At 41.6% G+C, this 26,373-nt stretch overlaps 1 protein-coding gene across 11 annotated transcripts in view; it reads right to left on the bottom strand.

Moving 5' to 3' along the window:
- Positions 1 to 26,373, bottom strand: part of mast4 (microtubule associated serine/threonine kinase family member 4) — a 167,980-nt gene that overhangs the window by 29,204 nt on the left and 112,403 nt on the right. For 8 of the 11 annotated variants that reach the window (XM_046370372.1, XM_046370373.1, XM_046370375.1 and 5 more), the window contains 4 exons: positions 16,828 to 16,916; positions 4,655 to 4,724; positions 3,150 to 3,228; positions 1,747 to 1,904 (listed from right to left, as the gene is read on the bottom strand). In XM_046370372.1, coding sequence (XP_046226328.1) covers positions 1,747 to 1,904; positions 3,150 to 3,228; positions 4,655 to 4,724; positions 16,828 to 16,916 — 396 coding nt within the window. Of the gene's footprint in view, positions 1 to 1,746; positions 1,905 to 3,149; positions 3,229 to 4,654; positions 4,725 to 16,101; positions 16,219 to 16,827; positions 16,917 to 19,001; positions 19,298 to 26,373 lie in introns of those variants that run through there. The other 3 variants (XM_046370381.1, XM_046370374.1, XM_046370382.1) reach the window with 3 other exon arrangements.

Here is a 26,373-nt window from a genome sequence, read left to right as displayed (position 1 = left end):
ACTTTTGTTTCATCAGCAAACTTGGTGTTGGAGTTGTGCCTGGCCGCGCAATCATGAGTGAACAGGAGGGGACTGAGCACACATTCCTGAGGGGCCCCCATGTTGAGCATCAGCGTGGCATATGTGTTGTTACCTACCCTTACCACCTGGTGGCAGCACGTCAGTAAGTCTAGGATCCAGTTGCAGAGGGAGGTGTTTTGTCCCAGGGTCCTTAGCTTAGTGATGAGCTTTGAGGACACTATGCTGTTGAACACTGAGCTGTAGTCAATGAATAGCATTCTCACATAGGTGTTCCTTTTGTCCAGGTGGGAAAGGGCATTGTGGAGTGCAATAGAGATTGCATCATCTGTGGATCTGTTGGTGCGGTATGCAAATTGGAGTGGGTCTAGGGTTTCTGGGATAATGGTGTTGATGTAAGCCATGACCAGCTTTTCAAAGCATTTCATTGCTACAGACGTGAGAGCTACGAGTCAGTAGTCATTTAGGCAGATTACCTTAGCCTCTGTGCCCTTGAACACTATGGTGGTCTGCTTGAAACATGTTGGTATTACAGACTTAGACAGGGAGAGGTTGAAACTGTCAGTGAAGACACTTGCCAGTTGGTCAGTGCATGCTCGGCGTACACATCCTGGTAAACCGTCTGGCCCTGCGACCTTGTGAATGTTGAACTGTTTAAAGGTCTTACTGACATCGGCTGCGGAGAGCGTGATCACACAGTCAACCCGAGGAGCTGGTGCTCTCATGCATGTTTCAGTGTTACTTGCCTCAAAGTGAGCATAGAAGTTATTTAGCTCGTCTAGTAGGCTTGTGACACTGGGCATATATGATATAAATGCTTTCAGTCCGTCCAAGCGGACTGTCATGTGCATTTTACTGATGAGTGGCTTCCGTCTGGCCACTCTACCATAAAGGACTGATTGCTGGAGTGCTGCAGGGATAGTTGTCCTTCTGGTAGGTTCTCCCATCTCCACAGAGGAACTCTGGAGCTCTGTCAGAGTGACCATCGGGTTCTTGGTGACCTCCCTGACCAAGGCCCTTCTCCCCCAATCGCTCAGTTTGGCTGGGTGGCCAGCTCTAGGAAGAGTCTTGGGTGTTCTAAACTTATTCCAATTAAGAATGATGGAGGCCAGTGTGTTCTTGGGGATCTTAAATGCTGCAGATTTTCTTTTGTAGCCTTCCCCAGATATGTGGCTCAACACAATCCTGTCTCAGAGCTCTATGGACCATTCCTTCAACCTCATGGCTTAGTTTTTGCTCTGACATGCACTGTCAACTGTGGGACCTTATATAGACAGGTGTGTGCCTTTCCAAATCATGTCAGATTTGGAAAGTGTCTATTGATTTGACCACAGGTGGACTCCAATAAAGTTGCAGGAACATCTCAAGGATAATGGAAACAGGATGCACCTGAGCTCTATTTTGAGTCTCATAGCAAAGGGTCTGAATAATTATGTATGTATGTATTATGTATTTCTGTTTAAAAAAAAAATACATTTCAAAAAACCTGTTTATGCGGTATTGTGTGTAGATATCTTAAGTCCATTTAAAAATAAGGCTGTAAACATAACAACATGTGTAAAAGGGGTCTGAATACTTTCCGAATGCACTCTTGGTCTCTTGAAAAATATATTTTTCTATCTCAATGAGACTAAAATGGATAATTAAATAAAAAGGACTGTCATTTTCAGCAACTGTTATTCCCAGCATCCTTAAAGGTGTATGACCTGGCCGGGCCTCCGTACATACCTGAGACTGCGCGAGCGGGGTCGCATTGGCGCGTTCCCCCTCCGTCGGTCGTCCCCGGCGATGCTCTCAGTGCAGAAGTGCTTGGAGAGAAAGTGCAGCTCATCCGGGGTGGGCTGGAAGGGTAGCTGGTGCAGCTTCTCCTGTGATGAACAGGACGACTGGAAATGAAATGAATATACATTGAACGAGAAAAGAAAAGATAAAAAGGAGAGGCTAATGCTTTGATTCATGTTTTTGCACGAGAGAATGACAGATACCAGGAGATTAGCATGTTTTTTCTGACTGTTGTGTTTATTTGATTGGGTAAATGTTCATTAAAGTATTGATGCCCTTATACAGTGTCTTGAAAATGAAGGACAAACTTATGGGTGCCAAAACGGTTGCGACGGTACAGTAGATGAAAGCTAACAAATTACTGTGAACATTCCCATTTTTCCTCATTACATTGTTCTCAAATCCAATCCAAATAGGGATTCAATTTAAACTAAACTGTAAACATAGCCTGGACAAACAACACAGTTGCTGGTGTTAATCCCGCTCTATGGTAGTTCCCCCTAACCAGTCGCCCTCACCAACCTCCGGCAACATGTTAAGTATTTATCAGCTCTAATTGATGGTCCTCAAAAAACATGTCCATTAACAAACAACCCATTACTTTGTGTGTGACGGCTTGTTTACTTTGTGTAGTCTGCCATGGGGTTGTGTAGTCTGCCATGGGGCCTGTTGTGTGTGTGTGTGTGTGTGTGTGTGTGTGTGTGTGTGTGTGTGTGTGTGTGTGTGTGTGTGTGTGTGTGTGTGTGTGTGTGTGTGTGTGTGTGTGTGTGTGTGTGTGTGTGTGTGTGTGTGTGTGTGTGTGTGTGTGTGTGTGTGTGTGTGTGTGTGTGTGTGTGTGTGTGTGTGTGTGTGTGTGTGTGTGTGTTTCAGAGAGTTGACCGTTGCCTGCCTGTGTGATTTGAGTTTGTCAGTAAACAGAGCAGAGTTGTGTGTTTGTGTGTGTGTGGGTGGCCTAGCTGTGTGCCAGGGCCATATTTACTCCAAAACAAGTCTGCTGGCCCTAAATACAGCGTCTGGTGGTATGTGTCAGCCTGCGAGACACTAGCGGGAGAATGGCACCAATCATCTCTGACTACCAGTAGCCTACAGTACAGTACAGGTGACTGAAGTACAGACTAGAGGATGCCCATCAGATGATCATTTCACATTGAAACATCTTTATTTGAACAATTCTTGAATATCCAATGATCTGGTACAGTATATGTATTTTTAGATTGAAAGGGTTTTCCACCAGTATGTGAAAAATTTAGGTTAAACAACCTTTTGGCATCGCTTTAAAAAATCTAGCTAACACACATAATAGATTTTGTCTTCATGGCCTTTAACAAATTGAGTGGTATGGTACATACAGAAACAGTGGAGCTGGGTGTGTTGGTGCCATAGCCAGAGGAAGGCAGCGAGGCCAAAGACCAGCGTCGTCCATCAGTCCTGCTCAAACACACAGACAGAGATAGATAGAGACAGACGTCATCATAAACTCAGAAACCATCCATAACTAAATCAGTAATATGAGAACTGTAGTTAACAAAATATAAAAATAACTGTGAATGATATTCAAAACAAGACTACTCAAAGCTCCAGGATATTGAATAACATACCTACACTACAAATGCACAACGTTCTGGATGACCTTTGACCTATGTGCAGAGTTAGGTCATTTGCAACCTTTACCTTTCCGGAAGAATAGGTAGGAAAGACTGCTTTTCAATAGCCTACTGCATCATTTACAGTGGATTACATTTGAGTCATTTAGCAGACACTTTTATCCAGAGTGACATACAGTAGTGAATGCACACATTGTTGTACAGGTCCCCCGTGAGAATCGAACCCACACGGGACACAGTTTCCTTGATCTACGCTACCTGCCACCCACATATTTGACCTTTATTTAACTAGGGCAGTCAGTCAAGAACAAATTCTTATTTTCAATGACGGCCTAGGAACAGTGAGTTAACTGCCTTGTTCAGGGGCAAAACAACAGATTTGAACCTTGTCAGCTCGGAGATTTGATCTTGCAACCTTTCGGTTACTAGTCCAACGCTCTAACCACTAGGCTACCCTGCCACCCCAACCTACCCTGCCGCCCCAACCTACCGAGTAGTGAGATGTCTTCTGTTGCACTAACCAATAACACTGAACATTGATACAAACTCAGAGGAATAACGTGTGGGGATAAAATGTAGGGACATCTAGAAACACATCAAACAGAATTTTCATGATTCAGGTATAATGGCAAGGTAACAATGACATTGTGTATTCATAGACATGAGTAACAGGAAGAAGAGCTATGAAGAGCTATGATGTTTCCATGACAAAACAGAGTCCTAACATGACTTGTCTGGTCTGTGGCACTGACGTAATCATAGCAATAAATAAAATAAGCTGTTAAAAGTCGTGTTGAGTGAAGGTTGAACAAAAAAAGATTTCAGGCTTTTTGTGAAGACGTGGAGAAAAGCACTTCAGAAAACACGAGGAGTTTGAGTCTGATGATGGTAAAAGACTGAACCCTTGAACCTGCCTGTGATTTCAATCTCTGTATAGAGAGCCTGTCAGAACACGGTGAGATCCTGCCTTCGCTTCTCAAAAGAACCGTTGCCTGTCTGCGGCAGACAATAATAGCACCACAATTTGGCTTTGTTGTTTAAAAAAAGATACATGTTTCTTTTAAGATTCATATTTCCTATGTATGCCTCAATTCTCATACCATTTGTCAGATAACCACCAAGATAAAGTACTACTACTACTACTTTACGACTTAAAACCTGCCCATAAGCATTGTATTGCAGACTATTGGTATGCTAGTTGAGTAGAGTTACGGAGAAAAGGTTCAACTGGCATTGACTTTTACTAATACCTTCGTGCAAATGAGAAGTGGGCTGAGGCACTAGGAGAGAAGTTTCTGGGGCTGTCTTGAGGACTCGTTCCTGTTGTTCAGAGAGGAAGCAGAGAAACAAGAGGAGATTACAAGTTATTAAAGAAAACATTCCAGAAACATGAGACAAAAGCATTTTAAATGAGTCAAGGAGATAATAATACTGAGACTACAGCATAGAATCAAACCCATACCAAACCTATATAAAGACTTGGTCTTTTTTCTTTAAATAAGAAAGTGTAATAAGCCAGCATAGATGACACATTTCTTCATCAATTTACTCTCAGCTATTGTACTTTACACAGAGTTTTAGATTTAATTGTGTTTCATTGGCTCTTATCTGAAGGAGCTTAATCTAGGAAGACTGAAATGGGACTGTCTCTCAAACGGGACTGCTCTGCATGAAGCAGTAATGACATAATCATAATAATATACTTCCACATTGCAGCTCATCAGCTTGGATTAATCAGGAGAAACATGATTAATGGCACAAAAAAAAGAAGAAAAAAAGAGCCCAACAAATGTTTGTTTTTTTCGGGGGGGGCAAAACCTGTCGATATAATGTTTTACAGCAGGGAAATGAAAGTAATATTTCCAGTGGTGGGAAAAGTACCTAATTGGTAAATGTTACCCAGTAAAATAGTACTTGAGTAAAAGTCTAAAAATGTTTCTTTTAAGATTCATATTTCCTATGTATGCCACATTCTCATGTAATTTTTCAGATAACCACAAAGATCTAGTATAAATTACTTTCTGGAAATAAATAAAGCCAGCCCATAAGCATTTTATTGCTGACTATTGGCAGCAATAAATATTTAAATCTACTTCAGAATCAAAAATAAATGTAATTACACTTAAGTATCAAATGTAGAAGTAAAAGTGTAAATAATTTCAAATTCCATGTATTAAGCAATGCAGACGGCACCATTTTATAGTTTTTAGCCAGGGGCACACTCTGAGATTATTTACAAAAGATGCCTTTGTGTTTATTGAGTCCCCCAGACCATAGGCAGTAGGGGTGACCACGTGTCATCTTGAGAAGTGAGTGAATTTGACAAATTTCCTGTCATGCTTAGCATTCAAAATGTAACACGTACTTTGGGTTGTCAGGAAAAAAATATATAGAGTAAAAAGTACAATATTTTCTTTAGGAATGGAGTAAAAGTATGGAGTAAGAGTAGAAGTTGTCAAAAATATAAATAGTAAAGTACAGATATCCCCAAAAACTACTCAAGTGTACTTTAAAGTATTTTACCACCACTGAATTTTCATAAATTGCCATCCAAAAGAGCAATTGTCCAGTAACTATGCTTCACATTTTTATTTCATACATTGTGACAATGACACGAGAATGGCCGCAAATGTTCAGAAAAGCAAGAGAAAATCCCCCTTTTTTAATCCTATTAATTGTATATCAGTTATCGGTGGAGTTATCAGCTACTGTAAGAGTAGCCTTTAGGCTAATACCGTAGTCTAAATAGCCATGTTAACACAAAGGCATTATTCAAACAAAGACAGTCTGGGTGAAGACATCTGGCTATAAAAGACATTTACAACAGTCCCTAAGATGTTAGTTAGCCCTTAGCTAACAGTTGCTAATAGTTGGGGTCTTGGGGTTTTATTGCAGACCTTGAAGTCCTATAGTGGAGCCTGAAGCATCCTCTACCAGGGAGGCCCTCCAAATGATCCCTCCATCTCTCAATCTCACCATCCACATGGACAGCATCCACTTATTACCCACATGCCTACTGTTCTGTGGTCCTGCCTCAGGCTATTGAACACATCAAACTACGGGACTTTCCCCAACGGCAGCAACTAGGCCTTGTGTTCCCTCAGCAATAAGGTAAAGAACTAACCCTTGGTCCAACGTTAATTAACCACAATTAACTCTGTAGCCAAAGGCTTGAGTAAACAGTTAATAAACCAAGGGCAACGATGGCAACCCCTGAGACAAATCTGATGATAGCGAGAAGGCTATGCAAAACTGGGGGAACAAAGAGAGGCTGTTTATATGGCGATGTCACCTGTTTGTGGTGTAATTTAATTATAGCTGATGAGCGTAGATAAGTACATTACCAGGATGGGATAGAACACACCTGAGGAAAAGGAACACATGGTAACTATCCAGTGAAAATCTCACTTTAAAAGTTCATATTCTTTTATATACACTGCTCAAAAAAATAAAGGGAACACTAAAATAACACGTCCTTGATCTGAATGAATGAAATATTCTGATTAAATCGTTTTTTCTTTACATAGTTGAATGTGCTGACAACAAAACCACACAAAAATTATCAATGGAAATCAAATGTATCAACCCATGGAGGTCTGGATTGAAAATTAAAGTGGAAAACCACACTGCAGGCTGATCCAACTTTGATGTAATGTCCTTAAAACAAGTCAAAATGAGGCTCAGTAGTGTGTGTGGCCTCCACGTGCCTGTATAACCTCCCTACAACGTCTGGGCATGCTCCTGATGAGGTGGCGGATGGTCTCTGAGGGATTTCCTCCCAGACCTGGACTAAAGCATCCGCCAACTCCTGGACAGTCTGTGGTGCAACGTGGCGTTGGTGGATGGAGCGAGACATGATGTCCCAGATGTGCTCAATTGGATTCAGGTCTGGGGAATGGGCGGGCCGGTCCATAGCATCAATGCCTTCCTCTTGCAGGAACTGCTGACACACTCCAGCCACATGAGGTCTAGCATTGTCTTGCATTAGGAGGAACCCAGGGCCAACCACAGCAGCATATGGTCTCCAAGAGGTCTGAGGATCTCATCTCGGTACCTAATGGCAGTCAGGCTACCTCTGGCGAGCACATGGAGGGCTGTGCGGCCCCCCAAAGAAATTCCACCCCAGACTATGACTGACCCACCGCCAAACCGGTCATGCTGGAGGATGTTGCAGGCAGCAGAACGTTCTCCACGGCGTCTCCAGACTGTCACATGTGCTCAGTGTGAACCTGCTTTCATCTGTGAAGAGCACAGGGCGCCAGTGGCGAATTTGCCAATCTTGGTGTTCGCTGGCAAGCACAACCCCTACCTGTGGACATCGGGCCCTCATACCACCCTCATGGAGTCTGTTTCTGACCGTTTGAGCAGACACATGCACATTTGTGGCCTACTGGAGGTCATTTTGCAGGGCTCTGGCAGTGCTCGTCCTGCTCCTCCTTGCACAAAGGCGGAGGTAGCGGTCCTGCTGCTGGGTTGTTGCCCTCCTACGGCCTCCTCCACTTTTCCTGATGTACTGGCCTGTCTCCTGGTAGCGCCTCCATGCTCTGGACACTACACTGACAGACACAGCAAACCTTCTTGCCACAGCTCGCATTGATGTGCCATCCTGGATGAGCTGCACTACCTGAGCCACAGGTGTGGGTTGTAGACTCAGTCTCATGCTACCACTAGAGTGAAAGCACCGCCAGCATTCAAAAGTGACCAAAACATCAGCCAGGAAGCATAGGAACTGAGAAGTGGTCTGTGATCCCCACTTTATTGGGGGTGTCTTGCTAAATGCCTATAATTTCCACCTGTTGTCTATTCCATTTGCACAACAGCATGTGAAATTTATTGTTTATATATATAAACAATACAAAACATACACATACAAAAACTACATCACACCTCCTTTATGTGAACAATGGAGGATTGGCTGATTTCCAGTTTGAGTATACGTTTTTTAAAGATAATTGATGAGAAGAGTATTGTCCAACCTATTAGCGATCTCACTGCACCCCTCATATGTCGTGTCTTGACAGACAGACAAATTAAAAGTACATTTACATTGCAATACCTCAGACATCCATCTTTCCAACTCCACACATAACTTTAGAATTTTGTAACGTTCCCAGAAGGCATGAATTACTAAGTCATTAGTAGTTTTAAACTTCAGACATGACTCTGCCGTTGTGCTGTAGAATTTGTGAATTTTGTCTCTTATAATACATATTCTATATATTAATTTATACTGGATTAAGCATTCATTTTCATTAACTGTAATATTGTTAGTTGTCTTGCAACATTCCCTCCATCTTGTGCCAAAATCAGTTATTTTTTCATCTTGGTTCCAATAGTTCATATTTTTTTTCTAAGAGATTGTCTATTGTATAGACTTGAGGGGAAGGTTTTCTATAGCTTACCTATCATATCAATATCCTTTTCTGACTTGAATAGGATTTCCTCTAGAATGCGCTGATGCCTAAAATATTTTAAAAGACAAAGTAACTGTACAGTGACAATCTCACTTTTAAAAGTTTACATTCTGTTAACTCATACCTAAATAATGTTGAGTTGTTCTGGATTTGTGGGCAAAGCATACATTGGAGAAAAACACACTTCAAAAACACCACCTCAAACTTGTATCTCAAACAAATGCTTGATATTTCCTCATAGAACATGTGGCACCTTGGCTGAGTTCGCCATTCAGCGGTCTTCTTTCAATAATATTTTGAATGACCGATATACGCACCATTCTGTTGTTTGGGCACGCCCACACCATTCAAACACATTTAAAAAATGCTTTTTAACATACTTAATTACCAATTTTAGTAACCCTCGTTCAGATTAGAAAATGGATGGTCTTGAGGTTGCATGGGTAGATATACTTCTTCCTAAATGCCGTCCTATACTTGTTGGTGTGCTATCAGCCTCCTAAGCAGAATCATTTCTATGGTTTACTTGAATCGAATTGCTGTGATCACAACGTATTTGCTGATAGAGAATGTATTCTGCTTGGCGATTTTAATACAAATGTGCAGTTATCACCCAAGATAAGTATGAGTAAATGCCCTGTATATCTTTAATCAGTTATTTGGACTAAAACAACTGCTTGTTGAGCCAACCCAGGTGTGTATTGACAGTAAATCAACTTTGGATTTTAATATTGGTTTTAGTGATCATAAGGTAACCTACTGTACCCGCAAGATATTCAAAATGCTACAAGAGCCAGGTAATAAATACATGAAGGTACAGTCTATGAAACAATACTCAATGTTTTGTAGAAGTACTTCTTTAGGATTGGTCTCATGTTCTAAACTGTGATGATTTTGATCAGCTTGGTATCTTTTTAAAGATCGGTTTCTGCAGGCACTCGACTCTGGCTTCAATGTAACAAATTTGAATCGAACAGCGACCATGGAAATGGATCACTTCCAAGATCTTAGACCTCATAAGGAAAAGGGATCGCTACCTGGCCAGATTCAGAAGGACAAAACTACAACAAGATTATGATGGTTATATTAACTGTAGAAACCAGACAAGATACACAATGGATAAGGCCAAATCCCAACATTATATAGACGCAGCCTCAAACTGTGGGAAATTTTAAAGGACATTGGCTCATAAACTTCCCATAAGGTAAAACAAATCCTTTAGTATTGGCATGGATATTGATGATGTTTTATGCTATGACCAGCCAAAGGTTGCAAATTATTTTAACACATTTTTTACCACTATAGCCTAATCTCTGGTTAAGAAGTTATCACCTGCACTGGACACTATGGCCAGTCTTTCATTAACAACTTTTACCAAAGCAAATATTTCACAAATTATTTGTTTGAGCTGTACATAGTAACAGGACAAAGGTTCCAATCTACTATGCTTAATGAGCACAAACAAAGCAAATGTGCTGGATAACCTTCCTGCAAGATTCATAAAGAATAGTGCTTGTGTCACTGCTAAAATGATAATGCATATTGTAAACCTTTCTATTAGTAGAAGTACATTTCCCAAGGATCTCAAAACAGCCCGGGTGGTTCCACTCCAGAAGAGCAGTAAAACAAATGTAGGAAACTACAGGCCTGTGTCAATACCCCTTGGAGTACCACAGGGATCAATTTTAGGGCCTCTCATTTCTTATACAGTGCCTTGCGAAAGTATTTGGCCCCCTTGAACTTTGCGACCTTTTGCCACATTTCAGGCTTCAAACATAAAGATATAAAACTGTATTTTTTTGTGAAGAATCAACAACAAGTGGGACACAATCATGAAGTGGAACGACATTTATTGGATATTTCAAACTTTTTAAACAAATCAAAAACTGAAAAATTGGGCATGCAAAATTATTCAGCCCCTTTACTTTCAGTGCAGCAAACTCTCTCCAGAAGTTCAGTGAGGATCTCTGAATGATCCAATGTTGACCTAAATGACTAATGATGATAAATACAATCCACCTGTGTGTAATCAAGTCTCCGTATAAATGCATCTGCACTGTGATAGTCTCAGAGGTCCGTTAAAAGCGCAGAGAGCATCATGAAGAACAAGGAACACACCAGGCAGGTCCAAGATACTGTTGTGAAGAAGTTTAAAGGCAGATTTGGATACAAAAAGATTTCCCAAGCTTTAAACATCCCAAGGAGCACTGTGCAAGCGATAATATTGAAATGGAAGGAGTATCAGACCACTGCAAATCTACCAAGACCTGGCCCATGATCACTCTGGGTGAACTGCAGAGATCTACAGCTGAGGTGGGAGACTCTGTCCATAGGACAACAATCAGTCGTATATTGCACAAATCTGGCCTTTATGGAAGAGTGGAAAGAAGAAAGCCATTTCTTAAAGATATCCATAAAAAGTGTTGTTTAAAGTTTGCCACAAGCCACCTGGGAGACACACCAAAAATGTGGAAGAAGGGTGCTCTGGTCAGATGAAACCAAAATTGAACTTTTTGGCAACAATGCAAAACGTTATGTTTGGTGTAAAAGCAACACAGCTCATCACCCTGAACACACCATCCCCATTGTCAAACATGGTGGTGGCAGCATCATGATTTGGGCCTGCTTTTCTTCAGCAGGGACAGGGAAGATGGTTAAAATTGATGGGAAGATGGAGCCAAATACAGGACCTTTCTGGAAGAAAACCTGATGGAGTCTGCAAAAGACCTGAGACTGGGACGGAGATTTGTCTTCCAACAAGACAATGATCCAAAACATAAAGCAAAATCTACAATGGAATGGTTCAAAAATAAACATATCCAGGTGTTAGAATGGCCAAGTCAAAGTCCAGACCTGAATCCAATCGAGAATCTGTGGAAAGAACTGAAAACTGCTGTTCACAAATGCTCTCCATCCAACCTCACTGAGCTCGAGCTGTTTTGCAAGGAGGAATGGGAAAACATTTCAGTCTCTCGATGTTCAAAACTGATAGACATACCCCAAGCGACTTACAGCTGTAATCGCAGCAAAAGGTGGCGCTACAAAGTATTAACTTAAGGGGGCTTAATAATTTTGCACGCCCAACTTTTCAGTTTTTGATTTGTTAAAAAAGTTTGAAATATCCAATAAATGTCATTCCACTTCATGATTGTGTCCCACTTGTTGTTGATTCTTCACAAAAAAATAGTTTTATATCTTTATGTTTGAAGCCTGAAATGTGGCAAAAGGTCGCAAAGTTCAAGGGGGCCGAATACTTTCGCAAGGCACTGTATATGTTAATGATATGCCAGATACAGTAAACTCCTGCTTTATGCTGATGATTCAGCCATACAGGTATCAGGGAAGGATACAGTTTACATAGAGACCCTGAGTAAAGGAATTGCATTTTGTTAGAGATTGGTTGTCTGACGACAAATTGTCACCACATTTGGGAAAAACCTAATTGATTTTATTTGGTACAAAATGTAGATTGCTTAGCTGACAAGATAACGATAGGCGATTGAATATAAAGTAAGTGTATCTTTGTGCATCCCTAGATCAATCCCATTCTGGAGACCTGATTGCTGCTGCGAAAAAAGGAGAACAAATGCACATTTTTATATCGTAACACTAGATATTTTACCATTCAAGTTAAGAAACTGATTCTCAACCTTGATTGTGTCATTTTGATTATGCCTGCTCTACTTGGTATAGTGGGCTATCAAAAAGATGAAAAAGAAAATGCAGGTCTTGCAAAATAATGTTGTCAGGTATTTGCTGAATGTCCCCCCTAGGACCCACATAAGGGTACAGGAGTTCCGGGAGGGGGCTTGTTGCCTTTGGAATCCAGAGTGGACCAACCAACTTAAATCATATGTTTGACATCTTAAATGATCGTGCCCCAGGTTAGATGAAAAACCATATTGTTCGGGTCTATAACCAACACCGTCCCAATACCAGAGCTAGTGTTCGGTCTTGTAAAATCCCAAGAGTACACAGTACTGCGAGGAGCACGTTTTTCCATACAGGCATTTGTCTATGGCAGTTGTTCCCAAACTTTAATAGTCCCGTACCCCTTCAAAAAGTCAACATCCAGCTGCGTACCCCCTCTAGCACCAGGGTCAGGACACTCAAATGTTTTTTTGCCATCATTGTAAACCTTCCACACACACACATTTATTAAACATAAGAATGAGTTTAACGTCACTTCCCACGAGCCGGGTTGTGACAATGAGCTCATAGGACCAGGGCACAAATAATATAATGAATAATTTTGCTCTTATTTAGACATCTTACATACAAAACCTTATTTGTTCATCAAAAATGGTGAATAACTCACCACAGGTTAATGAGAAGGGTGTGCTTGAATGGATGCACATAACTCTGCAATGTTGGGTTGTATTGGAGAGAGTCTAAGTCTAAAATGTTCCACACAGTCTGTGCCTGTATTTAGTTCTCATGCTAGTGAGGGCCGAGAATCCACTCTTACATAGGTACGTGGTTACAAAGGGCATCAGTGTCTTAACAGCGCAATTTGCCAAGGCAAGAAACTCAGAGCGCAGCCCTACCCAGAAATCTGGCAGTGGCTTCTGATTAAATTCAATTTTCACAGAACCGCTTGTTACAATTTCGATGAGATTCTCTTGTTCAGATATTGGTAAGTGGACTGGAGGCAGGGCATGAAAGGGATAACGAATCCAGTTGTTTGTGTCATCAGTTTTGGGAAAGTACCTGTGTAATTGCGCACCCAACTCACTCAGGTGCTTCGCTATATCACATTTGACATTGTCCGGAAGCTTGAGTTCATTTGCACACAAAAAAACAATGGAAAAACCTGTGTGTTGTCCTTGTTAATGCAGACAGAAAAGAGCTCCAACTTCTTAATCATAGCCTCAATTCTGTCCCGCACATTGAATATAGTTGCGGAGAGTCCCTGTAATCCTAAATTCAGATCATTCACGTGAGAAAAAACATCACCCAGATAGGCCAGTCTTGTGAGAAACTCGACATCATGCAAGCAGTCAGATAAGTGAAAGTGAAAATTGTCAGTAAAGAAAATAATAAGCTTGTGGCTCAATTCCAAAAAAACGTGTCAATACTTTGCCCCTTGATAATTAAGTCCTCCACAATAGACCTGTATGTTGTAAAAGCGTTACATGGTCACTGCCCATATCGTTGCATAATGCAGAAAATACACGAGAGTTCAGGGGCCTTAACAAAGTTAACCATTTTCACTGTAGTGTCCAAAACGTCTTTCAAGCTGTCAGGAAATCCCTTGGCAGCAAGAGCCTCCCGGTGGATGCGGCAGTGTACCCAAGTGGTGTCGGGAGCAACTGCTTGCATGCGCGTTATCACTCCACTATGTCTCCCTGTCATGGCTTTTGCGCCATCAGTACAGATACCAACACATCTTGACCACCATTGATGTCACTTTGAACATATCCTGTCCTCTTGTCCTGGTTTCCAGTGGTTTGCAGAAGAGGATTTCTTCCTTAATTGACCCCCCATAAACGTAACGGACATATACCAGGAGCTGTGCCAGGCCCGCCACGTCTGTTGACTCATCCAGCTGTCACACATAATGGTTTCAAAACATCTCTTGCCATGTCACTGATGCACCGTGAAACAGTGTGAAGACATCGTCTGTATAGTTTTTTGGGCCTTTTCACCCAGCATTGTCCCAGCCATATCTGCGGCAGTAGGAAGAATTAAGTCCTCCACAATAGTATGGTTGCCTGTCCTAGCCACTTGGTCGCTCACCATATATGATGCTGCTAGACCCTGCTTATTAATAGTATCTGTTGCTTTTATATATGTCTTACTACTTGAAAGTCTTAATTCACGCTCAAAAACCTCCCGTGGCTTATTTTTCAAATTCGCATGTTTTGATTCTAAATGTCCTAGTGAAGGTCTCATCGAGTTGTGAGACAGTACTTTTGCACATATAACACACCGTGGCTGAGGAAAGGCACTACTCCCAATAGAAGTGAACCCCAAATGTAGTTCATCATATTTGGCTGCATCAAATTCACAACTGTCAGTGTCCATGCCAGTTGGGCTAACAACAAATATAGAATTACTGATGCTAGCATTGGATGTGCTTGTGGCAGCAGAACAACTTGTATGCAAATTATGCATTTTCCAGCAAACTGAATGAGCAGCAGCTACATTTGGCTACTTAGTGGAATTCCCGCGAGAGAGTAACGGTTAATGTGATTGGATGTTAATTATTTGACTGGCTACCTGTATTTGACATTGTGTTTTTATTTTGCTGAACACTAGATGGTTAAATAACATTTTTGGCAGTGAAACGAGGCTACTAGGGGACTGTTTGGATTTTTTTTATTTTTAAATATACACATTTTTATTTTTTTAAATGTGGATCATATTTTTATTTGGCGTACCCCAACGGCATTGCGCATGTACCCCAGTTAGGCAATAACTGGTCTATGGAATAGCCTTCCCTTGGAGATCAAGCAAAGAAAAAGGAAAAATAGCTTTAAAAAGCAGGCAGAGGCTTTCATTTGGACACAGTTGTCTAAGTAAGAGAAACCACTACACTGCCCCGTGTGCCCCTACTGCTGGTCAGGTGGATTTATTTGAAGGATCAGTATGATGTGCAATTAATAGATTGTTTTAATGTGAAATGAATATGGTTGATTTTTAAGGTTAGGGAGACGTGTAATGAATAGTGACACTTTTTAGGATGTCAATATAAATTAATGTGTTTATGGTTGTTTGTCATTTTTGTCTTTCCTTTTAATCATTATATGTGTTATTGTTTTTACCAGAGGACCACTTTGGAAACAAGTGTTTTAATTAAGACTTTCAAGTGATATCCTCTGGGTCCACATTGTACATTGTGTTGTATATGTCTGTTACCCAAAATAGGTCAAGTCCATTCTTCGACATGAATCGGATTTAGTCCAATTGTAATAGCAATGTAGACACAGGATAATACTGATGAATCTGATGTGTTTAGAGAAAAGACACAGGGATTGCTTTGATAAACAGCAGCAGTCATAATAGAGTATAGCGAGCAGATTTAAATCTAAATTAAATACCATTTAGAAATCATATGTGAAAAACAATCACTAATGATCTAACATTCTTAATAGGAAGAAAATAGCTATTTTCATGAAGAAAAGAACAGTGAACAAAATGTAAAATTTCAGTGGGTAATGTTGACACTCTCCAGCTTGGCTATCAACCAAATGCCAAAACAACTGCGACAGGCTGCAACAATGTACAGTAACTAAAACCTACTGTACTCCTAACACGAGAACTGGAAACAATGCTCTTACCGAATGTACATGCACCTGCAATACGTCTGTGCCAGCCAGTGAAGTTCTCCCAAAGTTCAACATTGTTATTACCGTCACTATTTCTTACATAGTTCATTTTTAAGGACCGAGTTCTCTAGCAAGGTTAGAAAGTCTGACTGCGCAAATGGAGGGCCATTATCAGTGATTGGCCTGTCAGGAAATAAAACGCCCAAGCTGGAATAAATGAAGTCCACCCTCCCCTCTCTGCGCTCCTGTGCATTTCCTTCCTGAGGCCCGCCACTTCAGGATCCATTACAATCACAATCACAGCTGGCTCCAATGTCCTTGCTCCGATAGCACAGCACACTCACCCTTTTAAACCGTGGCATCAGAGTCTGGTCTTTAGAAAGGCCGTAGCACTAAACGTTGACAATGAAAAAGTATTTTTGCTGTTGAAGACAGGTTGCTAACATTTGAGACACTTGTGTGTTGTTGTGGTAAAGGTTTACAAAGAGACTGAGGATGATCTTGTGGGTGGTTAATGAACCACAAAGAGACTGCACTTCAGACATGGTTTTTCCAGACCTCTTCTTCATTTACCCACAGACAATGGCCTTCATTCAGGGATAGAACACTGGCCAACCAAAGCCACTTTGCATGAGAGCAAGCACAACATTAATTATGTCTGTCACTCATTGGGGCACTTCACACACATCAAAACAGATACCTGTACAAATGTGGTGGGCACACACACACACAACTTACCTGTATGTGATGAGAGGGGGGAGTGAGGTCGCGGAAGCACTGAAGACTGACTACTTCCTATTAGGCTTTTTCTGTTGCTCGTCCTGCAGCTATGAAAACACAGACAGTAAGAGGTTAGACAGCTAAACAGGGAGAGCGAGACAAAGCCAGCCAGTCAGCCAGTCACTCACAGTGCTTTATTATCTAAGTAAACATGCCAGATGTAATCATAGCTACTTAACATGCACTACACATTCCACTGCACATAGTTCACTTACACATCACTCACAGCCACAAAAATGACTTCCAGTGCAAAGAAATGGAAACTCTTTTCAACCTTTTTTTCCACATTCTTGCATTCATATAGGTTAGTACTTGGAGTACCATGAAGTTGCCCTAGATACCATTCTTCCCCAGGGGAAGGCTAGTACTGGAGCAGAATAAGGTGACCCTACACCCGTAGGGAACTTCTACCTGGAGCTTTGCAATTCCACATAATTCGATTCTAGAGGCCCAGATCTATTCTATAAGCCAATCTGCCCCAAAAGGTACCACCAGATCTTCTATATCTTCCACCAGATCTCTCCTATAAAGCCAATGTGACCCACCAGATATCTCCTATAGGCCAATCCTGCCCCAGCAGGCCCCAACCAGCAGGATCCATTAAACATCTGTGGTCCTTCTGTAGCTCAGTTGGTAGAGCATGGCGCTTGTAACGCCAGGGTAGTGGGTTCGATTCCCGGGACCACCCATACGTAGAATGTATGCACACATGACTGTAAGTCGCTCTGGATAAGAGCGTCTGCTAAATGACTTAAATGTAAATGTAAATATAAATCCCCCAGCACGCAACGACCAGGGCGTCTCAGCAACATGAGTACTGTAACTGATTAATGATAATAGTCCTCATTAGCACCTCTGATTAGCCCGAGGATGGGCCTTTTCTGTGGATTATTAAACACAGCACTCAAGACCTGATTCTACACCCGGAGGAAGCTAAAAATACTGCACTGGTGGTAGTGAGCACATTCAGTTAACAGGGACTCATGTAGAAAGAGGTAAGTGCTGATTCTATTTGAGAAACACAATTTGCATATTCAATGAAGACAAAAAAGTGTAATAGGTCTAGTTAACAATAGTTTTAAAAGATGGCTTGTTCTGCTTACTCAATGAAAAAAGGAAGCAGTGAGTGTTGTCAATGAAAACTATTGTAGCCACTCCCTGAATCACTAGACAAATCAAACTGGACTTTGACTAATATGCACATTGCTCACCAAATAAACATTGAACCGCAAAAATCGTTGCCTGGCTACCCAAATACCTTGCTCCGGCCAAACGCTACGCTACACCATGCCCACGGACAATGTTAGTTTCTTCTCCTCAATGAGTCGATCTGAGTACCACCCCAACGATTTTCGGGAATCTGTCTGATCAGTCCCAGAAACCGACAGATTAGGCCAGAGCCAGAATACATGTCGGTAAAGCAGCATACATGTCGGTCGGTAAAGCAGCATACATGTCGGTCGGTAAAGCAGAATACATGTCGGTCGGTAAAGCAGAATACATGTCGGTCAAGCAGAATACATGTCGGTCAAGCAGCATACATGTCGGTCAAGCAATGTCGGTCAAGCAGCATACATGTCGGTAAAGCAGCATACATGTCGGTAAAGCAGCATACATGTCAGTAAAGCAGCATACATGTCGGTAAAGCAGCATACATGTCGGTAAAGCAGCATACATGTCGGTAAAGCAGCATACATGTCGGTAAAGCAGCATACATGTCGGTAAAGCAGAATACATGTTGGTAAAGCAGAATACATGTCGGTAAAGCAGAATACATGTCGGTAAAGCAGAATACATGTCGGTAAAGCAGAATACATGTCGGTAAAGCAGAATACATGTCGGTAAAGCAGAATACATGTTGGTAAAGCAGCATTTCATTGGCTTGGATACTCTGAATGGTTAGAGATGATCCAATCGCTCAAGACTTTTTGTACAACACCCCTCATTTTAACATCACCACAAAAAAAACTACTGGCTGTCTCAGACTGAAGTATGTAGCCTACGATAGAGGAGCAGAAAAAGTCAGTGAGTCGTCAGGCGACAAAAATCACTCTTCAATAGCATGACAGTAAATATAGGCCTACAAATATTTCATAAACAACAGTTAGTACATTTTCTTTGGCCTGGCGTACCGTCCTCTGCAACGTTTCCACAATCTGTACCACTTATGGTTGCCAGAATCCTGCATCCCATTCACTCTAGGTATTCAAACTATGCTCTCCTCAGTTCCAACAATGTTCATATTCTCCATTAAAACACATGGAAGCTTCCAACTCCTCAGTCCAGGTGTAACAGTGGTACTAATAAAACATTTCATCTATAGCAGTTTGGAAAACATTAAAATCCCTTTACAGCGATCAATAAGAGAAGTGAAACATATATTATTAAATCATATCCATAAAAAGTGTCCCTTAAAGAGCATCTTGCTTGGGTGACAGCCTCGGGAGGAAATGAAGGACAGACCGGTGCCGGGTACAGTAGCTATCTAATGTCACGCTAAGTGCTGACAAAGCAGATCCTCTTATTTAGCCGGGCTTAGCTCGCGAAGACGTAACAGTAGCCTCAATCCATTCTGACAAAGCACTTTAGCCTACTGCTACAGAGCAGAACAATTGGGATGCCTATTGTGTATTTTGTAATCGCAACATCTGATGACTTTGATATTACTCACATTAGTAATTAATACATGTTTTTATTGTGACTCATAAGGGTGGGATATTTTGAATCACAACAGGGGAGTTCAGTCATTTACACAGTTAAAGGTTTGGAGGAGCAATTGCTCCATGACTCAATCTCAGGAGAAAATGCACTTGGGAATATACAATGTTTTCATCTTCAGAGAACATGAACTGAACATATACAACCAAAAAACGCAACAACTTCAAAGATTTTACTGAGTTAGAGTTCATAAGGAAATCAGTCAATTAAAATTAATTCATAAGGTCCTAATCTATAGATTTCACATGACTGTGCATCGCACTCACTAACAGGGATGTAAACAAATTTGTGCACAACATTTGAGATAACTTTTTGTGCGTATGGAAAATGTCTGGGAAATGTTATTTCAGCTCATGAACAATGGGACAAACACTTACATGTTGAGTTTATATTTTGTTCAGTATATATTTCAGGACAGACTTCAATACCCACATCACACTGCAATATAGACTATGTGCCTTTCCCAGAGGGCACAGTCTGAAAATACCCAATTTAAAAACATTCACTGCAAGGTCGGACCTCAATAAGACTGTCTGTGATTGTGTAACCTCCTGCTCAGCAGAGAGCCATGTCGATTCACATAGTATTAAGCTGACATTGAAGCACATTTCATACATTGTACTGTAGCCTTGAGTAGATCTTGTCCCTTGCAGTGTTTTAGGATAGAAGCTGAGGCTTTGCTAGAGAGTATGGCGCAGTGTGTCACATCATGGCTAGAGGACCATGTAGTTTCATAGAGGCAGAGATAGAGTAGAAGCAGGGTGTGTATGTTTAACAGGTGCAGATGCGCACATGCACACAAACTGGCAGTCTGTCAGGACCCTGGCGAGGCAGCTGCTACAGGTGACATTGCAGAGCCCTTGGTGCTCTGATCTTAATGCTCTCTCAGTGAGGAGGCACTTTCATGTGAAAAGACTTCATTAGGTGTGCATCAAGAATTCACATAGTTCACTTCTCCTCTGAACACTAGAAAATCTTAATGCTCAAGTATTCTCAACATATTATGGAGTTCCAAATTGGCTCTTAACCCCTAAAACTTTACATACAGTTGAAGTCGAAGTTTACATACACCTTAACTAAGTACATTTAAACTCAGTTTTTCACAATTCCTGACATTTAATCCTAGTAGAAATTCCCTATCTTAGGTCAGTTAGGATCACCACTTCATTTTAAGAATGTGAAATGTCAGAATAATAGTAGAGAATTATTTATTTCAGCTTTTATTTCTTTCATCACATTCCCAGTGGGTCAGAAATTAACACTCAATTAGTATTTGGTAGCATTGCCTTTAAATTGTTTAACTTGGGACACACATTTTGGATAGCCTTCCACAAGCTTCCCACAATAAGTTGGGTGAATTTTGGTCCATTCCTCCTGACAGAGCTGGTGTAACAGAGACATGTTTGTAGAACTCCTTGCTCGCACACCTTTTCAGTTCTGCTCACAAATGTTCTATAGGATTGAGGTCAGGGCTTTGTAATGGCCACTCCAATACCTTGACTTTGTTGTCCTTAAGCCATTTTGACACAACTTTGGAAGTATCCTTGGGGTCATTGTCCATTTGCGACCAAGCTTTAACTTCCTGACTGATGTCTTGAGATGTTGCTTCAATATATCCACATAATTTTCCTACTTCATGATGCCATCTATTTTGTGAAGTGCACCAGTCCCTCCTGCAGCAAAGCACCCCCACCACATGCTACCACCCTTGTGCTTCACGGTTGGGATGGTGTTGTTCGGCATGCAAGCCTCCCCTTTCTCCTCTAAACATAACGATTGTCATTATGGCCAAACAGCTCCATTTTTGTTTCATCAGACCAAAGGATATTTCTCCAAAAAGTATGATCTTTGTCCCAACGTGCAGTTAAACTGTAGTCTGGCTTTTTTATGGAGGTTTTGAAGCAGTGGCTTCTTCCTTGCTGAGCGGCCTTTCAGGTTATGTTGATATAGGACTCGTTTTACTGTGGATATAGATACTTTTGAACCTGTTTCTTCCAGCATCTTCACAAGGTCCCTTGCTGTTGTTCTGGGATTGATTTGGAACTTTAAGCACCAAAGTATGTTCATCTCTAGGAGACAGAACGTGTCTCCTTCCTTATTGGTAAGACTGCTACGTGGTCCCAAGGTGTTTATACATGCATACTATTGTTTGCACAGATGAACGTGGTACCTTCAGCCGTTTGGAAATTGCTCACAAGGATGAACCAGACTTGGTGGAGGTCTACAGTATATTGTTTTTGGTCTTGGCTGATTTCTTTTGATTTTCCCATGATGTCAAGCAATGAGGCACTGAGTTTGAAGGTAGGCCTTGAAATACATCCACAGGTACACCTCCAATTGACTCAAATGATGTCAATTAGCCTATCAGAAGCTTCTAAAACCATGACATCCTTTACTGGAAGCTGTTTAAAAGGCACAGTCAATTTAGTGTATGTAAACTTCTGACCCACTGGAATTGTGACAGTGAATTATAAGTGAAATAATCTGTCTGTAAACAATTGTCTGAAAAATGATTTGTGTCATGCAAAGTAGATGTCCTAACTGACTTGCCAAAACTATAGTTCATTAACAAGAAATTTGTGGAGTTGTTGAAAAACGAGTTTTAATGACTACAACCTAAGTGTATGTAAATGTCCGACTTCAACTGTAGATCTGAAAAGATTGGTAGAAGCAATATCTCCATCTTACCCTCCGATATAGACTAGGTGAATAATCCAATCCAACAATTTGAGATCTATAGAAGTGCCTATGGCAAGTGGCTAGTAGAAGAAGATTTGGAAGGCAGCCAATGAATGTCTCTGCAGAGATGGGATGAAGCCTTAGTGCTGCTAGATGACAGTGCAATAAGCACACAGTGTAATGACTAATCTAACTCTGAACAGATTCTATTCAGCTCAAATCTCAGAGAAATTGAAGAAAAATGAAAAAAGCTCAGAATCTCAGGATCATGGTTGTCATGGCTCCAAAGTACAGGTTTTATAAGAACAGAAACGTAGGAACTGGAAAACCTTTGAGTGTTCTTTGAAAATAACACTCAGACTACAGTAGATTACTAGTATTTAGTATTTTATTAGGATTGCCATTAGCTGTTGCCAAGGCAGCCGCTATTCTTCCTAGGGTCCAAACGGGAACAAAGCAACACATTGCAATATACCCATTTACAATATAAAATGTACAATATTACAGTGTGTGTCTCTTCACAGTCCATGTTGTGAGGTGTTTTATGCGTTTTAAAAAACAATCAATTATCCTACTAGCTTGAAGTTACTTCCTGGCACAGAACCCCGCACCAAGAGAAAGGCAGGGGGCATGAGCCCCCTACAACTACCTAGCCCACAGCAGAAGTTTGTTTTCGAGCACAGCCCCGCACCGGCAGCTGGCAACCCGTTAATGATCTTTCCACAGGTTCACCTACGGAAACCAATCCAAGGACCTCACTGAACCATCCAATCGGTAGTAGCGAAGGGTGGTGTGTACAAAGGGCAGGGACTTAACACGTGTTTATAATCCACACTTACTGGGAATTCCTCGCTCATGGGAAATAATTGCAATACCCAAACCCTATCACAAGTAGGCTTTAGCGGGTTACCCACGCCTCTCGGCAAAGGCTCAGCCCCAGGCATCACAGACCTGTTATTGCTCAATCTCGTGTGGCTGAACGCTACTTGTGCCGCAAAGTAGTTGGATGCCGACCGCTCTGGCCGCATAACTAGTTTAAAGTTTAAATTGTCAGGTCCGTTATTGGAATTAACAAAATAAAATCGCTCCACCAACTAAGAACGGTCATCCACCACCACCCACAGAATCGAGAAAGAGCTGTCAAATCTTTTCATGTCCGGGCGAGGTTTCCTGAGTCAAATTAAGCCGGAGGCTCCACTACTGCTGGTGCCCTTCCGTGAATTCCTGTAAGTTTCAGCATTGCAACAATACTTCCAAGAATCTGCCCGGCGGGTCATGGGAATAAAGCCGCCGGATCGCTAGTCGGCATTGCTTATGGTCGGAACTACAACGGTATCTGAAAGTCTTTAAACCGCTGACTTTCATTCTTGATTAATGAAAACATTCTTGCGCCAGTCCAAATTATACCACCGGCAGTCCCTCGTAACCACTGGCCCAGTTCAGAAGAAAACAATAACAAAATAGAACCAGAGTCTTTCTCCATTATTCCTAGCTGTGGTATTCAGGCGAAGGTCTGCTTTGAACACTTTAAGACCCCAAGGGACACTCAGTTAAGCGTATCGGTGCTGAGAAAGGCCGTAGCTCAACTCTCGGCAGACCGTCAGCTTATACCCGAGATCCAACTACGAGCTTTTTAACTGCAGCAACTTTAAGATGCACTATTGGACATGGAATTACCGCAGCAGCTGGCATCAAATTTGCCCACCAATGGATCCTCATTAAAGGATTTCAAGCGTACCTATTTCAATTACAGGGCCTCTAAAGAGTCCTGTATTGTTATTTATCATCACTACATCCCTGAGTCAGGAGTGGGTAATATGCGTAACTGCTGCCCTCCTTGGATGTGGTAGCTGGTTCTCAGGCTTCCTCTCTGGAATCGAACCCTGATTCCCCATTTATGAATATTATCATATCCCATCTCTTTGCAAATGAGAGGGATCATTGTCTCTCCTTTCAAGGGAAAGGGGGATACCTAGTCAGTTGTACAACAATGCCTTCAATTGAAATGTGTCTTCCACATTTAACCCAACCCCTCTGTATCAGAGGTGCGGGGGGCTGCCTTCATCGACATCCACGTCTTCACAACTTATCAAAAGGGATGCTTTTGGTGGAATATGAATTTTAGTGAATCAATAGCCATATGTTATTAATTAGCAGAATCCTACATTTAGTTGTCAGCTTAGAGAACTCACTGAACTGTTTTCCAAAATAACATCATCCATAGGAGATGGCTGTTTGCTTGGACAGAGGCCTGCATAGTATGCTTATTTGTCATATTATACCAGAAGACAATTGGATTTCAGTGACACGGAATAATAATGGGATTGCTTGCACAGTGCGAAAAGTGTGACAGTCATGGCGGACAGAGGATGTCTTCTAACAAACAAGCCAATTCAGCTATTAGGGTTAATCATGACAATAAGGAAAAAGGAGCCGTCTTGTACAGATGTCTTCACATGTGAAACAATAGGAATTATGAAAAAAGGGATTCCTCACAAATGATGATGATTTGAGCTAGTCAAACAGTTTCCATTAAGTCAGCATATTTATGACAAGTCTTACAATGCATTATAACCACATAACACAATATACTTGTTCAGATTTCCGTGGAAGAGCATTAGGTAGATACATTAACTATGGAGGGGTTTAAGATGAATATACAGTATGATGCCACACACAGTACATTCTGAAAGTATTCAGACCACTTTACACATTTGGTTACGTTATAGCCTTATTCTAAAATTGCTGTAAAAAAAAAAAAATGTCCCTCAAACTACACAGAATATCTCAATGACAAAGCAAAAACTGGTATTAAAATAAATAAATAAATGTAATCAATTTCAGAGTAAGGCTGTAACATTACACAATTTGGAAAACGTGAAGCAGTCTGAATACTTTCCAAGTGAACTGTATTTCTAGTTGATGATGTTACCCCTATCTCAAACTCAAAGGTATTCTCTCCACTTGTGTAAGCAATGGAAACTCCTGGTCCGTCAGGAGGTAAATCATGTTTGCTCTGGGGGCACCTACCTGTGTGCCAAACGACTATAAACTGCTTCAGATAACAGATGTTCAAGCTGGTGGACAGGGACATTGTGAAACGTCAATCAGGGGAGCCGAAACATTCATCATGATAGTCAGCTGGATAATATCCACTATCCAGGTGGTGAGTCAAAGAGGATACGGTTTAACCCAGGCTATTTATGCCCCGTCAGTGCAGGATTAGACCAGGAGAGTTTAACCCAGGCTATTTATGCCCCGTCAGTGCAGGATTAGACCAGGAGAGTTTAACCCAGGCTATTTATGCCCCGTCAGTGCAGGATTAGACCAGGAGAGTTTAACCCAGGCTATTTATGCCCCGTCAGTGCAGGATTAGACCAGGAGAGTTTAACCCAGGCTATTTATGCCCCGTCAGTGCAGGATTAGACCAGGAGAGTTTAACCCAGGCTATTTATGCCCCGTCAGTGCAGGATTAGACCAGGAGAGTTTAACCCAGGCTATTTATGCCCCGTCAGTGCAGGATTAGACCAGGAGAGTTTAACCCAGGCTATTTATGCCCCGTCAGTGCAGGATTAGACCAGGAGAGTTTAACCCAGGCTATTTATGCCCAGTCAGTGCAGGATTAGACCAGGAGAGTTTAACCCAGGCTATTTATGCCCCGTCAGTGCAGGATTAGACCAGGAGAGTTTAACCCAGGCTATTTATGCCCAGTCAGTGCAGGATTAGACCAGGAGAGTTTAACCCAGGCTATTTATGCCCAGTCAGTGCAGGATTAGACCAGGAGAGTTTACCCCAGGCTATTTATGCCCCGTCAGTGTAGGATTAGACCAGGAGAGTTTAACCCAGGCTATTTATGCCCCGTCAGTGTAGGATTAGACCAGGAGAGTTTAACCCAGGCTATTTATGCCCCGTCAGTGCAGGATTAGACCAGGAGAGTGCCACACTTCTGCCCAGTGGACACACTGAGTCGCACTCACTTTCTCACTCAACGGCCCTTCTCTAGACAGACAGGTACACACACACACAAAGGTAGCCTAGTGGTTAGAGTGCTGGGCCAGTAACCGAAAGGTTGCTGGATCGAATCCCCGAGCTGACAAGGTAAAAATG

Source organism: Oncorhynchus gorbuscha, linkage group LG11, assembly GCF_021184085.1.
Source record: "Oncorhynchus gorbuscha isolate QuinsamMale2020 ecotype Even-year linkage group LG11, OgorEven_v1.0, whole genome shotgun sequence".
Classification (NCBI taxonomy): Eukaryota; Metazoa; Chordata; class Actinopteri; order Salmoniformes; family Salmonidae; genus Oncorhynchus; species Oncorhynchus gorbuscha.
This window is presented reverse-complemented; position numbering and strand designations above follow the sequence as displayed.